Raw genomic sequence first — 16,269 nt, forward strand, 5'->3', positions numbered from 1 at the left:
TAGCCAATATGTTGTTTAACTTGAGTAAATTTGCGGTATTATTCCTGGGATTTATGTTTACTTTCAAATAAATACATCTGAGATTGTATTTTATACTCCAGAAACTGAAATTTACACATTTAAACATATTAACAAACCACCACAGAAACCACACATAGTTGGATTTTTTTATTATCCTCATTTCAAACAATGTATTGTAGGAAAGTCAAGGTACAAAGTGTCATTGTGGGAATCTTTTGACATCCATCCTGCTCTGTATTGTAACGGTTTCCCTTTAAAAGCAGGCGTAGTTTGAGCTGATGAGTATTACATTGTGTAATACTGAGACATACATTGAAATATCCCTTCTGTATCAAACAAGATGCTGTCTCTTCAACTGCCATTCATGAATTTCTGTGGTGACACACCTACCACAACAACACCAAATCCTCAAAGTGAAAGTTTTCAGATGGGTCAGGCAGCAGCAGTGTGTACAAAATATGGTTTGTAACCAAGTTAATCATCATGTCTTGTCGACATGACTGATAGCTAAATGACACAAGCTCCCAGACAGAAGGATAGCTAATTTTCCATTTAAGTTAAGAAGCCAGGGGACATTGCACCATACCAGTTCACATTTCCTGTTCAAGAACTTTTTTTTTTTTTTAAATATTCAATGGCTGTCTAGTAACTGTAGAGATTTAGCTAGCTTGGTGAATGTCATCTCAGAGCAACATGAGTGTCAGCTCTGTCTATATAAACCTTTTTGTTTCAGTTACTTCTAATCTTTACAACAGCATTTTCTGCAGGAAAAGGTTGATGCCGTGTTGATTGTTGCTGATAAACACATTGTTGCCTTTAATACTTAACAGTGGACCACTAGCTCATATTCTACTCAGGGAGGGTATAGAGTTAATATCCAAATTAGAAATGGTGACAGGTTCACAGATCGCTGGAAAGTTGTGGCATGAGTGAGGTACAGTATAAGCAATGGAACAGTAATAGAATCAGTACAGAGCTGACAAATACTGATAACTACTGGTCAGAAAAAGTGGTTTTTGAGCAGAGAATTTTCCCATCTGGTAAATTAAACCATGAAGTATACTTTCATCAAAAGGGAAGACTGAATTCACGTGTTGCAGTCACATTCCTGCTTCTATTTTCATCTGGAGTAATACTGCTCACTTTGGCATGGTAAGCATAAGCAGTGATTGACATTTGCCCCTTAAATGCAAACAAATGTTGCAGTTTTACACAAGGACTTTGATGTAGCCAAACTATGACACCTTATACTGTATGAATAAGATGGGGAAAAGTCCATTGCAATAATAATAAGTACCTGGTGCTGTGACCTGCTGTGCTAAATAGTTTGAGCCTTCACAGTATCAGAATACTCGGATGGTGGCTAAAGTAAGACTGGACCCTGAAGTGTGCAATGCAGCAGCAGTACTGTATCTTCAGAAACATTCAAATACCTAAATTCATCCTCGGGCAAAATCTTTAATGTTGCAATTCACAAACTAAACTAAAATATGCTCCATGTAAAGAGGTCTAACCTAATATGTCTGTTGTTGCTAATATGTCAGTAGTTTTCGGTGGTTTCAAACTGAGTAACAGCAACAGCAACAACAAAAATTCAAATTACTGGTTTCAATTCCATGTTATATGTTTTGTTTATCAGAGGAAGTATCAGAATTACTCATCTCAGTTAGAGGGAAATCTATAACTTGTTTTCACTTTGGTGCATAGAGAGAGAGGACAAGAAAACCTGAAGTGACAAACTAATACTCAAGGTGGGCTTTGAGGTTTTCTTCAGCAATGTCAGTATATTTTCCATGTGGCTAACACTGACTCAAATGGCACAAACAACCCAAAACAGTTAAGCCACAGACACAACAGAAATTGAAAGCAGCAGGATAGAGACACACTTTCCAGTCTACGAGATGAAGGGCTGGAGTTTTAAGAATTTAAACATAAAGTTTCCAAGTAAGTCAGAAAATGAGGGATACAGTGGAGCGCATTGTTTTCCCCCTTCTGTGTTGGTATCTGGTGGAGTGAAGCAGTGAGAACCCCCAGCAGTAAGGTTGTGGATGAGGTGAAACCTTCAAAAGCATAGCAGATTAAAAGAAAAAAAAAAAAAATCAGCCTCATTTGATAAATCCAACACAATCTGTAAGGAGGCTCCCACCACGTGCTTACTAATACATTTATTTCTACCATAACATCTTGTAAATTGCATTCTCCTCCCCTGAGAAAGATACTTTTCTATCCTACTTCTTCCTGTAGCTTAGGACACCTAATACCATTACAGCAGCGAGGACTGCCAGTGCAGCACCTCCGTAAAGCAGCGCTGGGAGCTCTGATGTCGGCTCCGGCTGCACTGGAGGCTCCTCGGCTGGGGCTTCTACAGGGGCCTCTGCAGCCTCTGAGACCAGGGGTGCAGCCTGCGGGGCCAGAGCTGGCTCTGCCACAGTCTCTGGCTCTGGCTCTTGCTGGGGCTCCTCTGGCTGGGGAGGCACTGCGACGGGCTCCGGCTCCTGTTCTGGTTCAGGAGCCGGTTCAGATGTGGCTTCAAGCCCTGCTGGTGCTGTAGGGGTTTCCTTGGCTAGAGGTGGGGGTTCCACCTCAGCAGGCACTGGTGCGGTTGCAGCAGCTGGTTCTGGCTCAGGTTCTGGTTCTACAGCAGGAACAGGTAATGATGCTGCAGTTTCTGGCTCAGCAGGAGGGGGGGCAGCAGCTTCTGGGGCCAGGGGAGGCAGCTCTGATTCTAAGGAGATGAGGGAGGGTTCTGCTGACAAGCTCACAGGCGTCTCTATTACAACTGGCTCCTCTAATGAAATCAGGGAGGCTGGAGCTGTGGAGTCTGCCTCGGCTGACACGGGAACAGGTGGAGTCTGGTCCCTAAATTCCTCCCTGAGCTCAGCAAGCTCGCTCTCTGTGCCTAAAACGCTCATCATGCTCTCCTCTATTGCTCCACCCTCGCCGCCTTCCTCCAGCAGCTCTGCCTCCTCACGCTCTACGTGGACAATGTCCGAGTTTGAGGAATTGTTTTCGCTGCGCTCCTCGGCCAGAGCCACGCCCTCATTGCTGTCCAGGCTCTTGACGTCTTCAGGGTCCATCGCACCGACCTGTGCCCAAGACTCGTGGCCGGCCAGAGACACAGGTAAGCTTTCTGTCTGCCAGGAGCTCTGCTCACTGCTGTTGTCTCCAGTGCAGAGCAGCGACGAAGGAGGGCTGAGCTGGTCGGGATGCTGCTCTCCTGAGAGGATGTAGATGTCGTTGCTGTCTTCGGCGATGGTCACGCCTCTCTCGTCCTCTGACTCAAGGCTGAATATTTCACCCTGTAGTAGACAGACAGGAACAGAGATGGTATCAACAGCAACAGGATAAATTCACCTAAGAAAATCAAAAGACTAAACTCTGTATCATATAGTATAGGCCTGGAATTATATTTAGAAACATGAAATCAACTTATGTCATCTGAACTACCTACAACTAATCACATTTCTGGGTTTAGATAAGGACAATGCTGCAAAACAGCAAAATCTAGCATTCACTGCACTGCTTCATACCTTAAGTAAGCCTTTTGTGCCATCTAGTGGTCTGCAGCTGCTACCCAACTCTGGACCAAGCCTCTAATGCTTTCCTATTATGTAACAGGTATATGATCGTGTGGATATGAGTAACTGACACAGAGGTCAGCTTGCTCGGGCAAAACGCATTTCAGTAAATGTAATCAAACATCAGGGTCTGCTGAACTAAGCTCACATTTAACCTCAGAATATTAAAAAGGTCAAACTAATTCCTAAAGCTGGATTGTCATGACATAACTGCCATATCTTTGGTTTTTGCTGAGCGTGTGGTGATGCGGTGTCGAATCTACAGCACTGTGGTTCAAAAACAGGCCAATGACTTTGCGCAATGAGCACTAAAGAGCAAGAAACATAATGACATGCTTAATATCTTGAGAGCATACAGCTTCTATATTCATAACACTAGAAAAGAGATTAATAAGATGTTGTTGTTAGTTAACTTTTCTCCTCTCACGCTGTCAGAATAAAATCTAACAGAGACCAGGTTTACACAGGCCTTACGATGCAATAAGATGCAGTAAAAGAAAGCCTCTTCTCTTCAATATTTGTTATTCTACACTAGCATGCTAACGCCAGCTAAGTACCACTGAAGACAGTTCATCCTAAGAGAAAAATGAATGCATGTGCCAAATATCATGGTCATCCATCAATACTTGTTGAGATATTTCACTCAGAACCACATAGGTCAACCTCATGGTGGCACAGGAGGAAAACTGAGAGGATCACCAGTCAGTAAGATTCATCTATCCAACAGCAGCTGAGGTATTTCAGTCTGGACCAAAGAGGTGGACTGACTGACAGATGAACATTGGAGTATACAAAACCACAGCATTAGCACAGAGGCAACACTGGGTGTGTGATAAACAACCAATAACTAATCTGTTTTTACAGACTAGGCTGAAGTTCTGTTATTGACTTCTCTGTTGTGTTGCTGTGCATGTCAAGTCACGCAGGTGTGACTCGAACAGATGAGATTCAAACAGACAGTGGGCAGAGACGTGTTTGTCTAACAGGGAGGGTGAGATTTGTGTGTTTGTGCAGATAGAAAGGTTCTGACAGCAGAGACCAGCTCCCAAGGCAACACTCTCTCATTTGAAAACTACACTGATAATAGGTCGTTATGTTCCTCACAGAGCGTCCATAACCGCCACTTTGCATCTGATCAACACAGCATTTAACTCCCAAAGAAGCGCACGTAAACTAGTGCTGACCTATGTAAACATGATTTTTGAATGACATAGTTAAGCTGTGAAGGTTATTTTCCTTACAAGGACACCCACGGTGTCGTGCAAAGCAGCTGCATCCTGGGAGGCAGGAGAGAGATTAAATCTAGCAGCGTTCCATCGTTATCCAACATTCGCTTTCTCTATAAGCTGATTTGCATGTGGCAGAGCAAGAGTGTTTCACAAAACCCTCGCCCTGCGGATGCAGCTTCCCCATCAGCTGGACACAACAGGACAGGGTCATCATGTGGTATGAAACCCACAGTGAAAGGTTACTGATGGTACCAATGAGCAATATCAATCCCCCTCTGCACTGACAGTTTAAAGTTCTAACTGATCAAAAATCTAAACTGACATTTAAACTTTGAAAGGAGGTTGATGCCGCAGTCAAAATTACTGTCATTAATGAATACCAACTGGGTTTCCCCAAATGTAGAACACAAGAACCAACTATACACCATTTATTATGTAACTTTTTATGCAGTGCAGAGGTAGTCACCATACAAAGACATAGGAAAAACGCACTGTTGAACCAGATGCAGTCCAAAGTTACAGGCGCTGTAACTAATGACGACATCAAACACAGATGGACTTATGTAGACAAACAGAAATTCTTGCAAACAACTGCAACAATAATTTAACAAAGAAGAAATAATGAAAAAAACAACACACCTGAGACAACAATCCACTCTGAGTTCGCTCTAACTTTGTTCTTGCTTGAATGCTGCATGTTGTTGTTCCCCAGCACTGCAGAGGCTGGGAAACATGCTAACCCTTTTTACGAGGTGCTCTGTTGTCAGGCGGGCCTCACAGTTCTCCACCCTCGCTCCGAGACAAACTACATAAAACAAGTACGCATTCCTGAGGTGGAGCAAAGGGCGTATAGTCTACCTCTCTCTGCTTTTCTGCCTCGTCCCTCCCACCGAGTTGTTAGCGCTTCACTGTCACACCATTTTACACCGTTCTGATACAAAACGCTGCACCTGAGGGTGGCCAGGTGAAACAGCCACTGCCTGAAAAACCCTGAAAAAAACATTTGCCACATTTTTGAGATGGTAACAAGTACTTGTTACACTGGCACATGACTGTCACATACGGTCTACATGCTGCATCCACTCGCAAACACAAACATTAGACCTGGGTTGTTACAAAAGGCAAAGTTTCCACATCAACAGAATATTTAACTATCCTGAAGTATCTTAAACTGGTGTGAACTAGTGGCATTCAATTTTGTGACTATTCTGATCAATGTAATGTTCACTGGCTCATATGCGTGCTTGACATTTATGAGGATTATGTCATCGCTGTTCCTGATGTGCAAGCACTGCAAGAGTTCACACAGCAGCTGACTGAGTAAAACCCAGGACTGTGCGGGACTGTTAGACTCACCAGCACCTTCCTACTTGTATCTTTAAACAAACAAACCAAAAATAAATAAATAAATAAATAAAGAACAGGATCTCAGCTGGACTCTGGTCATTAAACTGACTTATATATCACTCAGGAACTGTGGCCAGTGCTCCTTCATATTCAGTGAGAATCACCACAAACACAGAAGCTAAAAAAGAACTGTATTGCACACCAAACAATCTCTTCCTCCAATAATGTAAAAGCAAATACATCATAGCAATTATTCATATGTTATTATCATGTTTAGTCACAGTGTATCACCTTGTTTCACAGACGCCCACTCATCACAGATACTACTGCCTGCAGTATCAAACAGCCCAACACACGGCATGGTGTTTTGACAACTTGAGGACTGAATGCATTTATGAATGCAGTCTGACAACTCAGGGAGAGCCTCGGGCAAACTCCCGTTCAAACTGATGCAATAGTCTCCTGTTATGTGCAGCTACACAGTTTGCATCTGTAAATATTGTTTTTTTTTGTGGCGAGTCATCATTAACAGTGTTGTGGCAGCAGTGAGACTCACAGACGGACGGATGGACGTAGGGACAGAGAAGTGGAGGGGTTTACACCTTGGCAGTCGGCCAGTGTGCTGCTGCTGCTGCAAGTTTTTCAGCGAGCTACAAGTGGGACAGTCGAGCCCCCGGTGATGATGTTTTTAGAGAATTATTAGAGTTATTTTTGGGACTTCCACAGCCTGCACAGGCACTCTGGTCTAGTCCAGTCTCATGTCGGTGCAGTGGCACAGTGATGCACATTATTTCACCCTGGAGCTGGTGAAGAGGGTGCTTACGTAACACTGGGGGGGGGGGGGGGCAGTACAGGGTGCAGCGTGATGTGCCCCGACTTGGCCCAGGCAGGAACCCTTACAGCACCTTGTCCTTAAAATATCATCACTGCAGCTTCATTGTTTCTAAGCAGCAGCAGCTACTTGCCAACATAAAAAAAGGGCCTATAGAAATTGCTTTATTGCCTTTTAAGATATCATACTTTTACAGCAGCATATTTGATTGTAAATTGATAGTCAAATAATGTGTCTTCATTATCCCTTTCTCTTTGACAAGAGTTCAGGCACAGTGGTCAGTGTGCCACTGTCAAACCTCAGGCGTCACATTACGACACACTCACAAGGACCTGTAATATGAAATGGCTGACGTGCACACTCATGTCTCATGCAGCAGTTCTGAAGAGGACAGGCCAACAACAGCACGCAAGTATACAGGCGGATGGACAGACAGACAGACTAGAATCTCTTTCATCATGTAGGCCATTTTTTGTGCACCCCCAACACCCCACCCCACTCATCTGTCCCCCCCAATCATGTCCTCCTCCTACCCGCCCCTGGCTGTCCACTGTCTGAGGGCTGCTGGTTTTTGTTCCTGCCAAATGAAGTGTACGCCACATTAGGGTCATAATAATCCTTACTGTATTCCAGTGTAGCTAACAAAAGGCATTGATAAGAGAGCCACCCAAACCTTGCACGGTGCATCACTTGTACTACAACCTCACCAAGACAAAACAGAATATCCACTTTTCAATAAATCAAGAACTGGTAGTAATCTGCACATTTTTTGGGGGGACATTTCAACACGTAATACGTTAATGTACAAATACACATATATATATATATATATATATATATATATATATATATATATATATATACGTGTATATTACGTGTATATATATATACACACACATCTCTGCCCCCCACCTCCTCTTTATATATATATATAATATATAATATAAAAAATGCTCATTTATTAGCAATTAGCATGTTTATATTTTCTGTTCAGTGCTCTTTACTATCATTGCGCTGTGTATTTATGCACAACCACTACACAGTGACAAGTGCTAGTAATTCTTTCAGACAGAAAAGAGTTTGTTACTGCTCCACTTTTTCTCAGAGAGCACACTCACACATACACATCAGGATCAGGATCTGTTTCAAAATCCCAAATAAAACATCCTACCTCAGCGCGAAGTCTTAAACCCGTCAGTTTACACTTGAATGGACAAAGCTCGAGAGAGTCAAAAAGACGAGAGGGTCGTAGAGATGGAGACGAGGTAGAAAGCCGGCTGGAGAGAAGTCAGCATGCAGGCAGCTGTCAAACTAATGGAGATTTCACTTTGCTCTTGCTGGCTCACCGTGCCTACCCCCCCTGTTTCTCCCTCATCTCTCACCCCTCCCCTCCCTCGTATTCCCTCCCTTCTTATCACCAGTCTTTTCATGCACTCTCTCTCTCTCTTCTCCCTCCCTCCTCCTCTCTCCTCATGCCTCCATTGCTGATCCTGTCCCAGCCTATCATCCGTTCATCGACTGTGACATAACGCAGAGCAGAATGTGGCTTTGTTTGGGAGCCAGCATACACGTTTAACATTGCACGGAAAAACCAGGCAGAGCATCATGACAATGAGGTAATGGCGGCCGGGGCAGCGGTTAACATGTTGGGTCACGTGACCATTCATCAGCATGACCTGGTTTGTAGGGATAGCCATCTGTGACGCAGTGTTCCACTTATTATGACACTGGAGAGCTGAAGCCGCACTAATATCATCACTGAGGAAAAAAAAGCTGATCTAAAACACAAGAAAAGTTGTAGTTGCAAAAGTAGCAGGAGTATGCAGGAGAATGAGAGCATGGAAAGTGCGCAGAGAACAGTAAGGAGACATACTCCTGGAATCGCTTCATTTGTGAGAGTAAACACCGCCCTTGAGTTGCTTTATATCAGGGTGCTCTCACCTGTTATCAGTCGCAACACGCACAGCTCACCTGTGCCAAGATGACTGCTGAGCTCCAGCTGAATGTTTGAACAAGCTCATTATCTTCATTAAATATGCAAATCATTACTTCTTTTCCTTATAGGGAAAAGCAGCTGAAATACAAGTACATTTTTGGTCCAAACCAAGACTGAATGTTGTCGATAGATTAATGCTGACGTTGTGAATGCTCATCAAGTACACTACATCAAAGTTACAGTATTGGACTGAGATAGGGGGTTGCTGGTTTACTTTTAAATTAAACCAATATCCAACAAAGAGAGTAAAAACTAAAGAATGAAAATAAACCTTAAAAAAGGATGATCATGTTCATCACACTGAAATATTGTCAGGTTATTTATGTGCATCATCTGTTGAGGGTTTATTATAATCATACTTACTTGGATACTTATTTCAGTGTGACGCACATTTTAATCTCATGTGTTCGGTTATGTGGTTGTTGTAGATCACAAAGGGGACAAAGACTCTGGGGTATGAAATATCTGCACAGGTAGCTCACTGATGCCCCCATCTGGCCATTTAGAGACCTGTATGACTATTTTAAGCGTGGTGTTCACTCTGCACAACATCCCAACTTCCTGTTTTATCCATGCAACCTCTGCACAGTCTTACAAAATATTTTGTTGTCAATGCAACTAAGACGCACAAAGTAGTTGCTGCTCTTGAGAAAACTAATGGAGTTGTATCACTCTTCTTGTAGTTAATGGGCACAGTTTGAGTAATTTCTTTTTTTCTTTTTCTAAAGATGTACTAAACTGAAATTCTTGCTCATCTAAATATGCGTATATATGAGTTATTTGTGGATTTCTGGGTGACTGAGAATAAAATGTACTAGTATGCATTTCTGGTTTCCTCCATCGCGTGCTGAAAACTCACCCATCCCCCTTGCTGAATAATGTAGTCAGCTTCATCCTCCTCTAGCAAGCGCACCCCCAGGTGCAGCAGTGTTGTCACGGACTGGCCCTCATATTGTAAAGCCTGGAGTAGCACCAAAGGCACAAGTACCTGGGAGAGAGGGAAGGAAAAAGGAGTAGAAGTATTAGTGAAGAGGGAGGTAAAAAAAAAAAAAGGAAAGAAAGCAGTATAGACTTAAAAGTAAGAGACACTGGATAAAAAGAAAAGACATATCTTCAGCAATTTAATTAGTTTGTATAAAGAGGACAAGTAAAACTCACCTTGTTCCAGCCTCCCTGTGTGTGTGTTGAGAGAGCCAGTGTTGTGTCTCTGAATGTCTGGTAGTCCAGAGGCCTGAAACACACACAGACATCATCATATCATATTGAGTTTAACATATAGCTGTTTAGGATATATTAAAATGTACCTAAAATACAAGGATAATTCTAAAAATTACAACAAGACCTTCCTCCTAGTTTAGATTCAAATCCCTGAAATGTATTTATGTTGTGTAGTTGTGTGTGTCTTGTAACACATGGATGCTTGAAAAAAAGGCTTTTACTATAGCTGCAAATTTGTGTGGTTTTCCTTCTTATTTCACCACATTATTATATAACTGAAGAGCATGCCTCCTCTGGGGTAGTTCACCATCCATGAATGTTCTTTTGCAACCATGTACTACTTCTCACTCACAGCTGGAAGTTATCCAGTCCAACCACATACAGCCCACTGAGCTGCTCTGCTGGAGCCTTGTGCATTTGCAACTTAATTCTACAACTAGATTCAGTGGTTCTGCAACAGTTTGGGGTCATTTTCATTATCTGTGTGCAGTCTAAACCCCAGGCAAATAAATGTGTCTGTTGCTAGTACATATTTCCAATTCAGTGCAAACAGCCAACATACTTGGGTTAAGATTATGAGCACTGTGTGACCATTCTTTTCCCAGTGACTCGTGGACTAAACAGTTGTCTAGTTTTAAGAAGCAGACGTGGATGACAATTCAAGAGAAAACTGTTTGCATATGGGATTGTGTTGATGATGGCGGGTTCGGATGTGGACATTGTTTACATTCCTTTGTTTACACTCTTTTTCTTTTTCCAACTTGACTGCATGACTGCTAAAGTTCAAGAGTTCACCCCAGAGAAAATGATCTATAGCACCTGTAGCATCGCATTTTATCTACCCATCTACCAAACTTGGTCACCATTATGCAAAACTAACCCCGTGAGGAGTGTGTGTACAGCCGCTGCCAGTGATGTGTCGAGCTCTTTGGCCACCCGGTCTCCCATCACGGCGAGGCAGTCTTCGATAGAGGTCTCTGGGTTGGTCGGAGTGAACACCAGTGATGAGCGGCGGTCGAAGCCTGTAGTGGAAAAGGCTGCAAACATGCAGACCACAGGACAGAATGATTTTTCACACAGTGCAGCTCATTTAAAGGAATTATTTGTGCTGCCAAAGAGGAAAAACACAGGGTGGTAACAGTGGAGAAAATTCTGATCAAATTTTATTAAGGCAGTAACTCTGAATTTGTTCAACACTTCATAAAATCTAATGCACAGTCTGGTGAAAATATAGAATTTATGCAAATTGATTTTTCAGACTGGACGTTAAGAGTTTGAAACACTCTATAAGACTGCACATTAGTGAGGAGGGTGGTCTGAATGTGGGTGCAATGTTCATTCATGCTAATCAGAGAGCTGCAGTTATGTAAAGAAACTAAGGTTCTCTTTCATGGCATACTGTACACTTTCATGTTTTACATTGACAAATATTGACTCTTTTGCTCAGGCAGGCAGACTGTCTGCATGGAATAGAAAAGCCATGGGGGTTTTACAATTCACAGAAAGGTTTAAACATTAAGGTTAATGACTGTGTGTTTCTTTTCATTTAATTATAGAGAGCTGTGCTTTAAAGTATCATAACTGTGGTTTGTTTATATCTGCATCAGTATTAAAAAGTCTACACGTGTCTACAAAAGTCTACAAAGTCATACTGCTGTTGACTTGAGACCTGAATATTACTTGTATTTTGTAACTCATAACTCATTTTCTGAGAACAGCCACAGGAGCTGGTTGCGTTTGTCTGTGTGTGTGTGTGTGTGTGTGTGTGCGTGTGTGTGTGCGTGTGTGTGAGAGAGAGAGAGAGAGAGGCATGTGTGGGTGTGTCTGTCCATTTACAGGCAGTGATTTCATCTTCCAGTTGCCTCAGCTCTTCCTCTATCTGCCCTTTTATCACTCTAGTCCTTTCTCTCTCATTCTGGGCATCTCCTGAAAGACATAAACACATGACATATGATCTCTCTCTCACTCACTCATTCACTCACTCACTCACACACACACACATACTGACTCTTCACAAATATTAATTAATATATGAAATATTAAACAAAACCACCACAGAAAAGCTGTTTACAATATAATTTCTGTTTCTGCATCATAACTTTGCAGTGTCTGACAGTTGTCTGAGTCTGTTCATGTTGTCTGTATTCATTCCTATTTACTGTTAGCAATGTTAGCAGTGCACTTTTGGGCAAGCCTCTTTGGAAACAGAGATTTTAAGTATCCAACAAGACTTTTACCTGATTAAATAAAGGTTAAATCTACAGGGATATCCTACCTTGACTCCATTCCTTGACTCCAGCTAAATGATGAGCCAGCAAGACCTGCACAGTTTGCATGACTAAATACGCACAGTTTGCCAAACAATCAAGTTGTGCATATGTAAACTCTGGAGGGGAGAAAATGTTTGCTAATACTGACACCCTTTACTTGTAGGTCATTCTCCTGCTCGTCCACAGCGCCATGTTGCTGGACTCAAAACAAGAAGCAGAGAATGGTGCTCTGTTGTTGCGTGCATACAAGGCACCGATGCACGGCTTATGCTGAGGGCTGTTTGGGTGTGTAACCACGAGCTTTCACATTCATACACAACACATTGAAAATGTAGCTGTTCATTCAGGAAAGATCCAGCAGTCATTTGATGAGGAAGTTTGTCACTCTTGCCTCTTCACACACTCAACCCCAAGGCACCGGTTATTTCCACTATGACAGAATGTGGACTTCATTAGCTCTGCTGGTTTGATACACCACAGTTAAACTGGGGACTAGCAGCCAATAGCAATCAAACACAAATGACCTTTAAGTATCATTCCTCATTGATTTAACAGCTGGTAAACCGAAATACTGATAAGGAAGAGGACACTCAGTCAGCCGCCTCTCCCACTCACTCTCTAACCCTGCAGCTCATACATGAACACCCTGAGGACCAGTGTTGGTTTTTCCTGGGCTCTGTGCTGTTTCAGCATTCAGTCAGACAGCTAGCCGGCCAACTATTTTGCTTTGGTCCATTGGTGTGTGAGTAATCCTACGGTGATTACACATGACAGGCTGTCAGAAATTGGACCGGGTCGAGCGGAAAGCAGGGATCAGCCACTCATCTGCCCTTCTCCGCCCATTCTAAGCATGCACACAACAATAAAAACAACAGGAAATATAGAGAACATCCCCTCTCTCACTCCTGTTTTTTTTTTTACCATCTCTCCTTCTGTTTTTCTTGCTCAAAATGCCCAAGCATTTTTTTCCCAAGATAGTCCTGCTCATATCCTGTGACAGAGGGAATGACATATCTGGCCTAAAATCCAGTACAATTCACACATGTCTCTCTCTGTAATCAATAACATTCATTTCACCATCAACACACTGTGTTGACACTTCATTCCTGACATGCTGGTGGGATTTAGTTCACACGTTGCTTCTCTAACAGCACATAAGACACATATAAAGAATTACAAATGTGACATATGTACAAGTATATGCCAAATAGGTTAAAAAAAACAAAAACAAAACACTATGCTGTGTGTGTGTATGTGTGTGTGTTTGTATGCCAGGCACATAGGGAACAAGATGAAAAACAGGCATGCTGCAAGCCTGAGGTCATGGCACAGGGTTGCCATAAAAGCCTCTGTAAAGAGAGTCTTCTGCTGCTCTGGACACCATATTGGAATGACTGTGGCCAAGCTTATGGAGAAACTCTGATTTGTTTACAAGCACTGGCAACTTCACGTCATGTTTAAATGGGAACATCAGTCTCTGGATGAGTTTCTAAGTAAATGTCAGAGAAAGCTAAATGAAGCTTCAAACAGGTGGCAACCTGCCTACACACCCTGAATATGTTTTGTTACCATGTGTGCATGTGCACACAACTCTATTTGTGTGCTCTGTGACTGCACAAGTGAGAGAGCTGCCCTTATATATGTATATGTACACACATATGTCAGACTATGAGGACTACAGGAAGGACAAGCATGTCATTGTCACTTGTTGCACTTCAGTAATGAGAAGTGTGTCCTTTCTACACCATTTCATTTCTGCACTTGAATTTCAGATCGAAACAATCCCTCACATCAGATTAGACTAAATTAGAATAAAGCAACAAAAAGAGAACTGAACCACAAATCAAAGTCTTTCCTCTCACCTTGAGCTGTAGTTACTGTGTGCGATCTAGGCAGCATTCCCAGGTAGTTGAGGACTATGTACTTGGTTTCATAATGGAAACCCTCAGGCACAACGGCAGTGGTGGAGGCAGAAAAGGTGGAGCCCGAGGTAGCCATTGAACAGACTTGGGTCAGACTCTCAGGCACATGAATTCTTACAGTCAAAGCTGGACGTCTCACCTGAGAAAAAAAATACAGTCAGAGGAAGAGCAATAAGTTGCCATTGTAACAATCAACGTAGTTAACTCTGGCTAGGACGCTTACTGACAAAAAAGAGTTAAATCCATGTCAAACTCTGGCTACTCTGAAACCATCATGTCAGTTGTTGTTTAACTGTAAAACAGCTGTTACATGTATGACACCAAACAGATTCCCCCTCGTTGTCACAGTGTCCTATATCCATTGTATCAGGTGGACTTGTTCACTTCCCCATCTGGAAAACGGGTGATGAGTCTAAAACTCGATCATTAAGAGTATTTTTTTGTTGCCTATGGAAATACGTGGCTGCTAACTGAGGCCACAGAGTGAGAAGATATGTTTTATACCAACATCATGAAAGAATTGAACTTAGATAACACACGTGGCGGGCAGAGGGGCGTCAAAAGTCATTCAGTTAGAGCCGGTTCTGAGCAACTGCATAATGGAAATTTAGATGTTGCTGGACAATACTGTTTAGTTTCCTGAAGGTTTTCAAGACGTGAAAACCACCCACACACTCACTGACTTAACAAATGTCAAGTCCGAGTTTATCCTTTCACACACTCCCCCAGGGATGAGATGCCACCACGCGGACCAAAAGTTAGATTATGACAAGTTTGCCTAATTAAAGAGAACTAAAGAAAACTTCCGGCTTCAACTGTCAAAGTAAAACCTCTTACTAACAGAGCTGAAAAACCGGGTAGCTGTTAATACCAATGTTCAAAAAACTATTTTGAAGACTATAGTGCGTATAATTTAAGTTAATACAATTACCGTTCATTTTTCTCAAAATGACAGCATGGCTCCAAACACCTATAATATAGCTCACGTTATACAATCAAACTTATTTCATACAGCACATATAACTCGTAAGATATTTATCTACCTGTCAAATTACAGAAATGACTGCTAACACCGAGAAGTCCATTTTTGGTTAGACGAGTTGTTGCTGGAACACTTCAACACACATGCAAGCTATAGCTAGCTTAACGACACACATTTTAGGTGCTATTTCGAAGACGCAGAACTTAATTTTAACTTAAGTTAAACCCAGTTAGAGTCTATCTCTTACCGTCCTCGTCCAAAGGCAACCAGGTGCTGACAAACGACAGGTTGAAGGGAAATATGCGACACAAACCCCTGCAGCAGTAGCTGTAGAGGGCAGACCACCACTGGAAGGCAGCAGCAGCACTAGTACACGGTGTGCTCTGGAAGTTAGGAAAGCTAGCGAAAATGTAACACCAACCTTTCCTGTGATAACCTTCAAAATAAAACACTCTCGTTAATTAGCGGACAGTGTTTTGACTTTTTAAAAAAGTGACAATTTAACACGAACTTTAAAGTGAAAGTGTGATGTTTCAGATGAGCGTTAATGAAACTTTCTGGTGTATCCTAGCAACTGCAACTGCACGCTAACTGAATCTGCAGAATGGTGTGTCAAAAGTTTGACCTCTCAAAGGCTCACGTGATTATCGAAAAAAAAAAAAAAACCGTATTAGAAAGTAAAATTTGAGGCTAATATCCATCAAGGATTAGATAGGATAATTATATAGGCTATGACATTATGGGGTTGACAAAATTACAGTAAAATATATTAACAGTGAGGTGCGGTCCAAATACATAGTTCAACCATAGAGTTCGACGCCCTTCAACCTCTTTCCTGACCCTAGAGTCTCCATATGGCTGCGACCTTGTTATT

The 16,269-nt window shown here is 42.2% G+C and overlaps 1 protein-coding gene across 1 annotated transcript; it reads right to left on the reverse strand.

Annotated features, from left to right (window-relative positions):
* Positions 1–153: 153 nt before the first annotated feature.
* On the reverse strand, positions 154–15,979 carry bcl2l13 (BCL2 like 13). The gene is made up of 7 exons (XM_018703463.2): positions 15,643–15,979; positions 14,354–14,552; positions 12,058–12,147; positions 11,102–11,258; positions 10,162–10,234; positions 9,863–9,991; positions 154–3,320 (listed from the first exon to the last, which is right to left on the reverse strand). Exons 2-7 carry the CDS (start codon positions 14,487–14,489, stop codon positions 2,250–2,252), a joined length of 1,656 nt encoding a protein of 551 aa, XP_018558979.1. The 5' UTR covers positions 14,490–14,552; positions 15,643–15,979; the 3' UTR covers positions 154–2,249.
* Positions 15,980–16,269: the final 290 nt, after the last annotated feature.

This window comes from Lates calcarifer, linkage group LG10 (assembly GCF_001640805.2).
Source record: "Lates calcarifer isolate ASB-BC8 linkage group LG10, TLL_Latcal_v3, whole genome shotgun sequence".
In the NCBI taxonomy this organism is placed as follows: Eukaryota; Metazoa; Chordata; class Actinopteri; family Centropomidae; genus Lates; species Lates calcarifer.

What these genes read in the sequence shown, in the direction of transcription:
- bcl2l13 (XM_018703463.2), bottom strand. Translation starts at nt 14,489, where the DNA reads ATGGCTACCTCGGGCTCCACCTTTTCTGCCTCCACCACTGCCGTTGTG. An exon ending in GGAAGATGAAATCACTGCCT is followed by an intron (nt 11,259 to 12,057) that starts GTAAATGGACAG and finishes GCATGTTTGCAG; the next exon opens with CCTTTTCCACTACAGGCTTC. An exon ending in TTATTCAGCAAGGGGGATGG is followed by an intron (nt 3,321 to 9,862) that starts GTGAGTTTTCAG and finishes TGTCTACTACAG; the next exon opens with GGTGAAATATTCAGCCTTGA.